Genomic DNA, 13,472 nt, shown 5'->3' with positions numbered 1-13,472 from the left:
TTTACTGCTAACCTAATCTGCTTTGACAGCTAACACACCTGCCTGTCCTGGGGACAGACTCCCTCTCTCTCTATCTCTCCCCTGCACACCCGTCACACAAACACTGCACTGAGAGGCTGCGCCACTCCACCATTTTCCAACAGTAATTCCATTTAGCTTAGTTTTGTCCTGCATTGTGGTGACAGAAGAAAAAGCATGACCATACAACTGATATGACATCTGTTTTGTGTACCAGCTCATATGCACCTGCCACAATTCCTCTCTGCGGTGGTTTGCGAAGCCAGGTCAGATGATGTGTTGTCCCATGAAGCAGTCATTCTGTCTGTTTGTAAGGGCTATTTGTAACCAAGCTTTGTGAACCTACTGAATATAGTTGACATAACATAATGAAAAATATAATATTATTATAATATGATTTAGACATCAGATAACAGTCCACACAATGACCAACTTAACACCCACTCAGTACATCCATCCATTCCACCTGTCATGGATTCAAACTCACAGCCTTCTTGTTATGATGAGATAGGGCTAACCACTACTGCCCCTTCACAAAATGAAAGCTGAAATAACATAACCACAACGGAGACTTGAAGCTCAATCAAATAAGAAGCATTGCAGAAAGTGACAATAGGGCTTAAAAACAAACAAGAAAAGTTGTTATCAAGCTAGGTTTCAAGCCAAGCCAGCACTTCACTGCATTTCTTTTCTTTTTGTGCTCAGTGTCAGTAAAACCAAGCTGAATATATTCTGTATCACTTTTGTTCAGCTTTGTGGAGCAAACTTCTTGGTCTCTGGAAAGACCACTACCCATCAACGGGGGTGCAGGGTGAGGGTCACATGACCCACTTCTGTCTTGCTGGTCCTGACTGCCCTTGCCTTGTTGGACAATCTAACCATCTTTTCTAGAAGACTGCAAGTTTGCTGTAGGCATGTAGAACAACACCTTGTCTGACAAGCACACTTGACCTGAGGCCAAAGGCTCATTAGCAGACAGTAGTTCTGACAGTCACATTTCTAACTCCACCTAACACATTCATAATCCTTTACCTGTTTTCTGAATGGAGTGTGATTTATTTTTTTTTTTTTAAATTAAAAAAAGAGCATAGTACTGAACAAAAACGGATCCTTATGAAACCGCAACCTTATAGTCAGTGTATGTGTCTGTGTAGCATGTCTGTGTACATCATCTGCCCATGTCCATGAGCTGTGGACTGCACGCACTGCAAGTGGGCCAACTGCACATGCACTAGAAAAGCAGACAAGGATGGCTGTTTTGTGTACTGTATTCCAATTCTCATTAAGCTGTTGCTCACACCATTCTTCTTTTTTTTGACTTGTTATTCTGTAACATAAAGGAACTCCTCAGCTGCATTCAGACTGAAAACCCTGTATAAAACACTACAAGGGACTGTGTTGGTGTGGGCATGCTATTTAAAGTATGGGTGAGACAGTGAAATACGATCCAGCAAGTCCGGTTGGAGTAACATATTATTGCGTTTAAAGGCTTATCAGGAAAACGCTGCACAGTGGTTTGTAATATTCATTGACTAGATTTTACAGCTCTGGAAAGTTATCACCGCTTGTGGGCAACCTTTACTAGTGCACAGGTGGAACATGTCCAACATCACAGTATGTATGGAACTCCATTCGCGGTCCACCTGCAAGTCTGCAGCAGGAACTATGAATTGGTCTTTAAACTCAAGGATGGGGTAAAAGGGCAACATGTAAAACCGACAATAATGTACTAATTTTGGAGAGAACTCAACCTTCAGTAGTGTGAATCCACATTTAAAAGCTTTTCACTACCCTCTGACAAACTGAAACAACTACATAAATTTTCATTTTCACTTGACTTCTCTGTCAGTACACTGTTAATAAACAGTCATAGGGCACATATATTGAATTACTGATAATATATTTTTGGACAATGAAATACTTAAAATGTGGCTTCTGGTAAATTATTTTGTTACTGCTATAATTAGGTCTTAAAAGTACTAATGTGACACTTGTGACATCACAAAAATGTTACTGGAACTGAACTGAGGACTAAAAAGGTGGATTCAGAAAAACTGGAAACTGTGAGTCTGATCAAAATCACAATAACTTCTAAGGATGTTCTTTTTGTCTTTAGACAGGTTTGTGAAAAACCTGTTTCATTCTGAAATCCATGTCCTTGGTTACTAAGGGCATGTTGCTCCTGTTCTCCCTGACCTCCCTGTCCTGTTCCTGTTTTGCCTTTTGCAATCTGTTCATAGCATAACAGCTCTCTATTATTTTATTAATATTTTCCATGTTATATGTTCATGTGATTTGTGATGGCAAATGCTGAATGTTTGCTTTGATCACTTAAGGAATGACAAAGGCAGCGTCTGAATCAATCATATTGAGCACTGTTTGTAAAGTTGTTTTTGTTTGTTTTGTTTTTTTTGTTTTGTTTTTTTTTAAATTGGAACAAGTGTGCAGTGGGGTTTAAAATATGCAAACACATGGAAATGATTAGAAACATTGTTCAGGGTGAGGCAACAAGAAGTTGTAACTATACATCACTTCCTTTTTTCCCCAACATCTTTATTGAGTTTAACAAAAACGTAACTTACATACCCTCACTGCACACTTTATTAGGAACACCTTGCTAGTACTGGTCGACCCCTCTTGCCTTCAGAACTGCGTTAATTCTTAGTGGCATGGGTCAACAAGGTGCAGGAAACATTCCTCAGAGATTTTGGTCCATATTTACATGATGGCATCACACAGTTGCTGCAAATTTGTTGGCTACACATCCATGTTGCTCTTGTTCCACCAAATCCCAAAGATACTCTATTGGGATCTGAAGACTTTGGAGTCAATTTGAGTACAGTGAACTCATTGTCATGTTCAAGAAACCAGTTTGAGATGATTTGAGCTTTTGTGACATGGTGTGTTATCCTGCTGGAAGTAGCCATTAGAAGTTGGGTACACTGTGGTCATATAGGGATGGTCATGGTCAACAACTATACTCAGGTAGGCTGTGGCATTTAAACAATGCTCAAGTGACACTAAGTGTGCCAAGAAAATGTCCCTCACACCAATGCACCACCACCAGCCTCAACTGTAGATACAAGGCAGGTTGGATCCATGCTTTCATGTGGTGTATGCAAAATTATGACTTAGATGTCACTTACCAAATTTGAAGTTTCTGGGGTTAATTCTGTAAGAGTTTGATCAAGTACAACACCTATAAATGGGTTCACTTTGCAAAAAAATTGCACAAATTCAAACAAAGCAAATTCAAAATGGCTGACTTCATGTTAGACTTAAGGTATGGCCCCAAGATGCTTTTTTTAAAGTTTTGAGATGTTACATTTGCTACTAATCTAAGTTTTGTACATCTATGTCAAATTTAAAGGTGGGGGCTTTGACTGAAATTTTTAAGGGGGCACTGTCGAGCCATTTTGCCAGACTATAGACTACACTGCACTATAGAGCCAACATGCTCCATCGTGATATCAAACTGAAATATGTACTACTTCCAACATGGGTGCAAAGTTTCATGAGTTTTTGTGCATCCTAAAGGCCTCAAACAAGAGTTCATAAAATGAAAATTGACGCACACAATCCAAAATGGATGACTTCCTGTCAGGCGAAGAGAAAGTGTTATGTCTAGAATGATGAGAGTAATGATCACCAAATTTCATGAACATCAAAGCAACTTTATCCCTATATGCCCGTGCGTTTTCACCAGTTCTGACATGTGTGCCAATATTCATTCAAAAATGCAATGAAGCACTAGAATAGTAATAATAATAGTAGTATTATAAGTATAGTATTATTATAATTATTGTTATTATTATTATTATTATTATTATTATTATTATTATTATTATTATTTAAGTTGCAAGCAGCAATGATCGGGCCCTCACAACTTTGTGCACATCAAGGCACACTGCAGTCAGTGTTGTTATTGTGGAGCAACACGATGCAGTAATACATTTACCAGAGGGCAACAGACACAGATATACATTTTTCTGAATATTGGACATGCATATAGGAGATAACTATCATTTCCTGTGTCGACTATGTGGTGTTAGAAAACACACACGAAATTAATTTCAATTCAATTTTATGATGTAGCGCCAAATCATAACAAAAGTTATGTCAGGGCACTTTTCACATAGAACAGATCATACTCTGTAATTTACAAAGACACAACAATTCCCCCATGAGTGAGTACTTGGGGACAGCAATAAGGGGAAAAACTCCCCTTTTAACGGGTAGAAACCTCAAGCAGCAGGCTCTAGGTGGGCGGCCATCTGTCTTGACGGGTTACGTTGAGAGAGAAAGGAGGGAGAGGGGGGAGAGAAGCACAGACAAGCATAATAAAGATAATGACAATAACAACGATGATGATAATAGAGATGTGACTAGTAATAATAATAGCAATATTAGCAGGAGAAGGTGTTGAGGCAGGACACCCATAGGACCACGCCACCATCTCCCCAGCCATGCCCCTCATTGTCCCCAACCCAGACTCCAGATTTTCCTGAGACGAGAAAGCACAAAAACTCCAGGGAAGAATCCAAGTTAGTAACATGCATTAATTGTACATGAATGCGTACAGATGGAGAGGAGGAGGAGAAGAGAGTTACTCAGAGCATCATGCGAAGTCCCCCAGCAGTCTAGGCCTATAGCATCATAACTGAGGACTGATCCAAGGCAAGCCTTTGCAGGCCCTAACTATAAGCTTTATCAAATAGGAAAGTTTTAAGCCTACTCTTAAACACAGAGAATGTTTGCCCCCATACTGAATCTTGAAGATGGTTCCACAGGAGAGGGACCTGATAGCTGAAGGCTTTGGGAGACTCTAGGAACCACGCCTGCAACCTGGGAACGCAGTGTTCTAGTGGGATAATAGGGCACTATGAGCTCTTTAAGATATGATGGTGCCTGACTATTAAGGGCTTTGTAGGTGAGGTGCAGGATTTTATTCTGGATTTTACAGGGAGCCAGTGCAGAGAAGCTAAAATGGGAGAAATATGATCTCTTTTTCTAGTTTTTGTCAGTACATGTGGAACTGCATTCTAGACCAGCTGGAGACTCTTTAGAGACTTGTTAGGGCAGCCTGATAATAAGGAATTGCAATATTCCAGCTTAGATGTAACAAATGCGTGGACTAGTGTTTCAGCATCTTTTTGAGACAGGATGTGCCTGATTTTTGCAATATTACTTAAGTGAAAAAAGGCAGTCCTTGAAATATGTTTTATGTGGGAGTTAAAGGACATAACCTGATCAAAGATAACTCCCAGATTTCTTACAGTGGAGCTGGAGGCCAGGGTAATGCCATCCAGAATAGCTATATCATTAGATAATGTGATGTTTGATGATAACTTCGGTTTTAGTAGCAGAAAATTGCAGGTCATCCAGGTCTTAATGTATGTGCTTGAGGCATGCTTGGAGTTTAGTTAATTGATTGTATTCATCTGGCTTCATTGATAAATATAATTGGATGTCATCTGCCTAACAATGAAAATTTATGGAGTGTTTCCGAATAATATTACCTAAAGGAAGCATCTATAAGGTGAATAGTATTGGTCCAAGCACAGAACCTTGTGAAACTCTGTGTCTAACTTTTGTGTGCATGGAGGATTCATCAATAACATGTACAAATTGAAATCCATCTGATAAATAGGATTTAAACCAGCTTAATTGCAGTTCCTGTAATGCCAGTTAAATGTTCCAGTCTCTGTAATAGGATGTGATGATCAAATGTGGCACTAAGTTCTAACAAGACAAGTACAGAGAGAAGTCCTTTGATGCAGTGAGGAGATCATTTGTAACTTTTACCAATGCTGTCTATGTGCTTTAATGCACTCTATATCCTGACTGAAAATCCTCAAATAAACTATCGTAATGTAGAAGTCACACAACTGATTGGCAACTGCTTTCTCAACGATCTTTGAGAGAAAGGGAAGGTTAGATATAGGTCGATAGTTGGCTAAAATGCCTGTATCAAGAGTAGGCTTTTTAAGAAGAGGTTTAATTACAGCTCTTCAAAGGACTGTGGTACATATCCTGTTCCTAAAGACAGATTGATCATATCTAGTAAAGAAGTGCTAACTAAGGGTAAGACTTCCTTAAGCAGCCTAGTCGTGATGGGATCTAAAGGGACAGGTTGATGGTTTAGATGAAGAAATCGTTGAATTTAGTGCAGGGAGGTCAATTGGAGAAACACAGTCTAAATATATATCAGGTTTTACAGCTGTTTCTAAGGTTCCAGTGTCTGGGGATGAATCGGTGCCTGTTGAGGGCAGGAGGTGATGAATGTTGTCTCTAATAGAATTTTATCATTAAAGTAGCTTATGAAGTCGTTACTACTGAGAGCTATAGGAATACATGGATCAATAGAGTTATGACTTTGTTAGCCTGGCCAAAGTAATGAAAAGGAACCTAGGGCTGTTTTTATTCTCCTCTGCTAATGATGAGTAATAGGCGGCATTACAGATGGCCTTCCTATATGTTTTACGACTATCTTGCCAGACTAAGTGAAATTCTTCCAGTTTGGTGGAACGCCAGATCCTTTAAAACTTTCACGAAGTCTGCTTTAATTTTCGGGTTTGGGAGTTTGTTTAATTAATGTTTATCTTTTTCAAAGGGGCGATGGAGTCAAGTTGCATTCACATTGAGCCAGCGACACAATCTAATCTGCTAAAGTTAGCACAGAGACCTTTGTTGTATTGAGACATGGCATTGGATTCAGTACTGATGGAACTGCTCCCTTTAATTTAGCTACAGCACTATCATGTAGTGGATAACTAATTATACTTCATGTTGCTATATTTCAAGTGCAGACCCCACCCCAAATTTCATTTGAATGGGATGATTTTAGTCACATAAGGCTAAATTTCCAGTTGTCAGTAGGTGGTGCTACAGAAGAGGGTCATTAATGCAGCAACATATTAAGTAGAGGTCAGCTGAAAGGTATATGCACCTTCATGAATATCGGATGTTGCATGAAGGAGTTTTTTCCAACGGTGTGTAGTCCAGTAATTGAAATTCAAAAGTTAGTAAGTAATGGTAATAGGACTTTGTGGAAAAACAATTAAATGTTCAATTTCAGTGCCATAAGTCAGAACAAGGTTGAGGGTGTGGTTAAGACAGTGAGTGGGTTTATTTACACTCTGAGAGAAGCCAATTGAGTCTAATAATGAGATAAACAGTATGGTATGGGCCAGGAGGATGGTACACTATAACAAATAGAATTGGCTGTAGTTTTCCAGGTTGGTGTGAAAGACTAAGAACAAGGCCTTCAAATGAGTTGTAATAAAATTTAGGTCTAGGGTTGATAATTAGGCTTGAGTTGGAAATGGGTGCAACTCCACCTCATTGGCCAGTGTCTTGAGGAATGTGAGTATTAATATGACTGGGGGGAGTTGATTCATTTAGGTTAACATATTCTTCATGACATGCCAGGTTTCAGTAAGACAAAATAAAATCAATATGATAATCCGAGATTAGGTTGTTTACTAATATGGCTTTACATGCCAGATCTAATGTTTAAGGGTCCATATTTAATTCTCCTATTTTGTTGTACTATTGCAGAGGTGGTGTTAATTTTTTATTAGATTTTTATGAATGAATCCTCTTCTGATTACTTTAGATTTAACTGATTTAAGTGGTTGGGGGACATACATGGTTTGTATGTGGTTGTGGGTGGGTAACTGCCCTAATTAAGCACAGAGAAGTGTGTAGGACTGCAGCTCTTCCTCCTGGTCTCAACTCTGGGTTGTCATGGTTTTGGTCTATTAATAAACTCAGCCATATTTCTAGATATGAGAGCTGCTCCATCCAAAGTAGGATGTATGCCATCTCCTAATCAGACCAGGTCTTCCTCAGAAAGTCTGCCAGTTGCCCATGAAGCCCACGTCATTTGCTGGACACCACCTTGACAGCTAGTGGTTAAATGATCACATGTGGCTATATATGTCATCACTGGTCAGATTAGGCAGGGGCCCAGAGAAAACTACAAATCCGACATGTCTTTGTATACGTACAAATCAACTCAACATTCATTTTGGTGATTGGCGTAATCAGGAGTCATTCCCGCAGACGTGAGTAACAGTCATACCATATTTATGCTAATCCTTAGCCAGCAGTTTGAAATTTGATTCTGTGTCGCCCGATGTGGCCCCAGGAACGCATTTGACAATGGTCACCAGTGTCGCTAACTTCATGTTTCTCACTATGGAGCTGCCAAGAGTTGGTTTATCAGCAGGTGTGTTTCTGAGTGGGGAGAACCTGTTAGAAACATGAACTGGTTGATGGTGAACTTTGGGCTTCTGCTTAGGGCGTCATCGGACAGTCACCCAGCCACCCTGGCTTCCCGGCTGCTTGGGAGCTACCGGGGGAGTAGGAGCTACGCTAGGTCAGCCCCCACTGGCTACTGGGGGTTGGCTAACTATATTAGCTAATGGTTGGTTTTCCATGGTGCGGAGCCGTGCTTCCAATTAACTGAGCCTCACCTCCAACACTGCAAATAAACTACATTTATTACATGCATCATTATCACTAAAGGAGGCAGAGGAATAACTAAACATATGACACACCGAGCAAGTGAGAACAGGAGAGTGAGAGGGAGAGCGAGAAGCCACCGCTAACTGCTTAGCTAAGCTAACTGCTAAGCTAAAACAACTGTGGGATTAGCAAGAAAAGTTGCTAAAAGGAGTAGAGAGCTAAGAGTGCTTGAGCAGAACTAATATAAGTTTAAATGTACAGCAGGTAATTATCCACAGTAAAGAAGAATATAGCAAAATTAACTGAGTTGAGAGCAGCAAAAACGCTATCAGTAACACAGTGGGCAACCGGAAATGACACAGTACGCTTACAGCAGCATGTCATCATGTTACTGCATATCAAATGTGGACAACACACTTTAAATGTGTGTAAATCAAAGGAAGTTTGTAACATAAGGCTTACTTCCTGTTGCCACTAGTCTTTGCTATATAAGTGGGTCATTAATAGATACATAGATAGATAGAAAACTTTATTAATCCCCAAAGGGAAATTGCATTGTCATAGCAGCCGTGACAGATGACAAAAATACATGAAAATACAAGTAAGGCATTAAAACACAGTAAAAACACAACGAATACAAACACAGAGGCTATGATGATTAAAAAAGCAGGTGAGTGAGTGAATAAATAAATTCTCATCAAGTTAAGAGTCAGGTCAAAGTTAATCCACAGACAGTGTGATGTCACCGGGCTTGGCAAAGTCAGATGAATTGTAATGTCTGACGGCACTTGGCAGGAATGATCTTCAGTGCTGCTCCCTGAGGCACCGAGGTTGGGTCTGCCTGATGCTGGTACTAAGACTACTCCTTTGCCTAGCTGTAATGTCATAGAGGGGGTGGGAGGTGTTGGCCGTGATCATCAGCAGTTTTACCAGTAGACTTTCCTCCACCGCTCCTCCAGTGTGGTTAGCTTCGAGCCAATGACATTCCCAGCTTTTTTTGGGAGTTTGTTCAGTCTGTTGGCGTCCTTTGCCTTGATGCCACCTCCCCAGCACACCACGGCAAAGAAGATGGTGCTGGCCACAACAGACTGATAGAAAATATTGAGCATCTTATGACACACATTAAAAGATCTGAGCTTTCTCGAAAAGTAGAGCCAGCTCATGCCCTTCTTTTAAATGGCCTCAGTGTTGGTTGACCATTCCAGTTTGTCATTCAGATGAATGCCCAGCTATTTGTAAGTGTTCAAGATCTCCACAGTACTTCCACTGATGCAGACAGGAGCAGACGGGGCCTTCTTCCTTTGAAAGTGTGACTTTTTTCCCAGCTTTATTGAGCAAATTCATTTCATTCAATACATGGAGTATACATGTTCCAGACAGTTTTCCATTTTAAATGTTGCTTTAAATATACTCAGTCGGTCAAAAAAGAATTTAAAAAAAATTAAAAGTAAATTTGGAAGCATAAAAACGCAAGAAATGCTCTGAAATGAAGAGCAATACACCATTGAAGACCGTGGGACGTTTATGATTTGTGCATACACATGGTCTAAGGCAGTTCTAAATTTGGGAGCAGAGTAAGAACAAATTCAGGTAAGAACATATTGATGAATTCTGCATTTGTACTTAAAACGTTCATACGCACAGTTTGAGCACAGATTTGTGCCTATGCACAAATGTGAATGAAGCCCAATGTCTGTGGGGAAAAATAGCTCCTCCAACTTTGCGACACTGCTTATAACGCCAACAATCAATTAACAATCACACCATCTAGTGGATAAAATCTGAAATAGAAGCTTCCCCGAAACACTGTTAAATCTGAATCTTTTGATTTTGATGTAGGCAAATCATAATTTTTTATGGGCTATTATTAAGCAGCACAGATACAATGAATTGTGGGCTCACCCTTTCACACACACACACACACACACACACACAAACACACACACACACACACACACAGTCATCTGAAGCAATTTCAGTTCAGTATCTTGCTCAAGGACAATTTGACATGTGGGCACCTGGAGGAGCTGGGGATTGAACTACCGACCGTCTGACCAAGGGTAAGGGTTAGGGTCAGGCATGTGGTGGTTATAGTTAAGATTAGAATAAGTCTCCATGAGACTGTGTGTGTGTTTGGAGGAGCTGAGCCCCACCTCAGTCAAAGACTGACACAGAGAGCAGCACTGTAGCACCATAACATGAAGAAATACTGACAAAAGAACACATCAAGTTCTTTAAATTTTCAAACCTGTTCCAAATTAGAACTGGGTTTTGAGGGGCATTCCTAGTTGTGGGGCGGCCACGTCACAAATAAGTGGTGTCAACAGTGCTGTCATAGCCACAGGCAGTAAGGTGGTTGTTCGTATTGGTGTATTTCTCCACATTGAGCTGAAATGACACAAATGCACATATAGTCGAAGTCGAAAGTTTACATACACCTTAGCCAAACACATTTAAACTCACTTTTTCACAATTCCTGACATTTAATCCTATTAAATATTCCCCGTCATAAGTCAGTTACGATCACTACTTTAAACGAAGAATGTCAAATGTCATAATAGAACAGAGAATACTTTGATTTCCTTTATCACATGACCAGTGGGTCAGGATTTACATACATTAAGTTAGTATTTGGCAGCATTGCCTTTAAAATGTTTTAAGCTAGGTCAAACTTTTTGGGTAGCCTTCCACAAGCTTCTCAGGATAAGTTACAGGAATTTTGGCCTATTCCTCGTGACAGAACTGGTGTAACTGAGTCAGGTTTGTAGGCCTCCTTGCTCGCACACACTTTTTCAGTTCTGCCCACAAATTTTCTGTTGGATTGAGGTCGGAGCTTTGTGATGGCCACTCTAGTACCTTGTCTGTCTTGTCCTTAAACCTTTTTGCCTTAACTTTCGAAGTACGCTTGGGGTCACTGTCTATTTGGAAGACCAATTTGCAATCACGCTTTAATTTCCTGTCCTTTCTCCTGATGCCATCTGTTTTGTGAAGTGCTGCCACAATGGAAGGGACACAAGTCCAGGAAATCTGACCTTTTGTACAAAGGGGCTAATTTGGTCAATGCCACAAATTTGCTAAAATTTGCTTGCTGATGTAGAAATAGTGCACAATCTTAAGTATTTCTTCTTCATTTTACATGGCATAACTTGTGTTTTTAAATGTTTCTGAATCCTCAAACTTTCTGATGTTAATCAAACTATGATGTTAATAATGGTGTTGCTAGGATACTGCACTTTGTTATGGCCCATGGTATTTTCATAAAGCCGGCTGCCTTTAGAGAGACCTGTCCTATTCTTTAATCTATAATTTCTCCCTTCCTGGTATTTCCTGTTCTTCACTGCTGACCTGCTTTTAGACCGTACCCTGCTGGTGAGCAACACAGATTGAGTGGCTGTGTGGCTGTTGAGCCAGCATTTCTCTGTTGCCACTGTCTGTGGGCTTCTGAACATTGTGGTAATGATACTGCCTGTGTTTCTGTGTGTCTGTAGGTTTCTGAGTGGTCTCTGCCTGAGCAGACCTGCAGAAGCGTTGGTGACCAGGACCAACAAGTCTCTCTTCCTGGACAAGCGACAAACAGAAAGTCTGTGTCTCTCCTTCCATAATAACTATCTATGTAATGGTAATGTATAGATTTACACACGCCTTTGTCTGCTGTGTTATCTATATATTCATGTGTATATATAATAAAACTCTCCACTCCAAAAGAAAAGAAGAATGAAAAAGCAGGTTTTTTGGATGTGGAGGCTGTAGCCCCTGCCCCCAACCCTGACACACACACACACACACACACACACACACACACGCGCGCACACACACACACTCTCTCACTCACACACACACACGCACACACACATACACACACACACACACACACACACACACACACACACTCTCTCTCACACACACCCTCATCCATCCATCCCTGTCTCTGTCCTCCTTTTCAGTGTTGACTTTTTGTAAGGTTTCTTTGGAAACTGAAGTTATGATGATAGTCAGCTGACCCTCTGTTTTTCTCTCCCAGTGGAAACCTCTCGAAACATCTCTTCCCCTCTTCACTCCTTAATTATTTCACTCCCTCCTTTTATCAAGCAAATGTTAAAAACATGTAAACCTGAGAACTGTTTCCCTTTTTTTTCTGAAAAAATTGAATGATGCAAACCTGGATGTTATTTACTAAAAAAAATCAAAAATGTTGGATTTCTTTTTTTCTTTTTTTGTTTTCCTATGGTGATTAGGAGTTTGCCTGTTGACAATATAAGCAGCCGATGGCAACAGTCAATGGTAGAATGATACTGTGGCTCTCTCCCTCTCTTTAGAGCTCTGAATTATTATTATTAAATCTGTTGTAAAACCTATGGTCTTCTCCAGAAATACCAATAAAAACATTACATAACTCAGACCTCCAAGAACAAGTCATTATCAACCTCTTACACAATGAAAACTCAGAAGAAAATGTGAAACATAATGTGTATGATTCTGCCTGAACACTCACTGACTCTAATATTCTCAGGTTGTACAAATAATGACATTGCTAATAACATAAAAGTCATTACATATTCATTTCCACACCATTAGCACTTGTACAATATACATGTGTAGTTTGAAGAAAAAATGTTTTCTAATGCCCTTTCTCTTCTACTGCTCGTGTGTAGAGTTTTGTTCCTCTTAATCTGCTGCCATCGCACTGGCTGAACATGCAGTACTCAACATTATACAGTCCAAGTACATAAACCCACAAATTAATCCTTAATTTTATTGTGGGAACATCTTAAAAATTTCTAGTTGAGTGTGTTGTACCCAAAGCAGGTCCATTATTCTGCATGAATGGCAACAAAAATAAAAACAGTGGAAATACATAGAATGAATCCAGACAGAGCCCTCTGCTCTTCCATTTATCCTGAGTTGTTCAAAGCTAGAAAGAGTATAGGGATGCAACTTAAAAGCAGTTTCCTTAATTTACACTCAAGAGATGTCATTGAACA

The 13,472-nt window shown here is 40.0% G+C and overlaps 1 protein-coding gene across 4 annotated transcripts in view; it reads left to right on the top strand.

Moving 5' to 3' along the window:
* Positions 1 to 12,889, top strand: part of csnk1a1 (casein kinase 1, alpha 1) — a 52,645-nt gene extending 39,756 nt beyond the window's left edge. For all 4 annotated transcript variants that reach the window (XM_044363884.1, XM_044363882.1, XM_044363885.1 and 1 more), the window contains one exon: positions 11,979 to 12,889. In XM_044363884.1, coding sequence (XP_044219819.1) covers positions 11,979 to 11,986 — 8 coding nt within the window. In that variant the 3' untranslated portion in view covers positions 11,987 to 12,889. The remainder of the gene's footprint in view (positions 1 to 11,978) is intronic.
* Positions 12,890 to 13,472: the final 583 nt, after the last annotated feature.

Source organism: Thunnus albacares, chromosome 10, assembly GCF_914725855.1.
Source record: "Thunnus albacares chromosome 10, fThuAlb1.1, whole genome shotgun sequence".
In the NCBI taxonomy this organism is placed as follows: domain Eukaryota; kingdom Metazoa; phylum Chordata; class Actinopteri; order Scombriformes; family Scombridae; genus Thunnus; species Thunnus albacares.
Note: the sequence above shows the minus strand (reverse complement) of the source record. Positions and strands in the feature narration are given on the sequence as shown.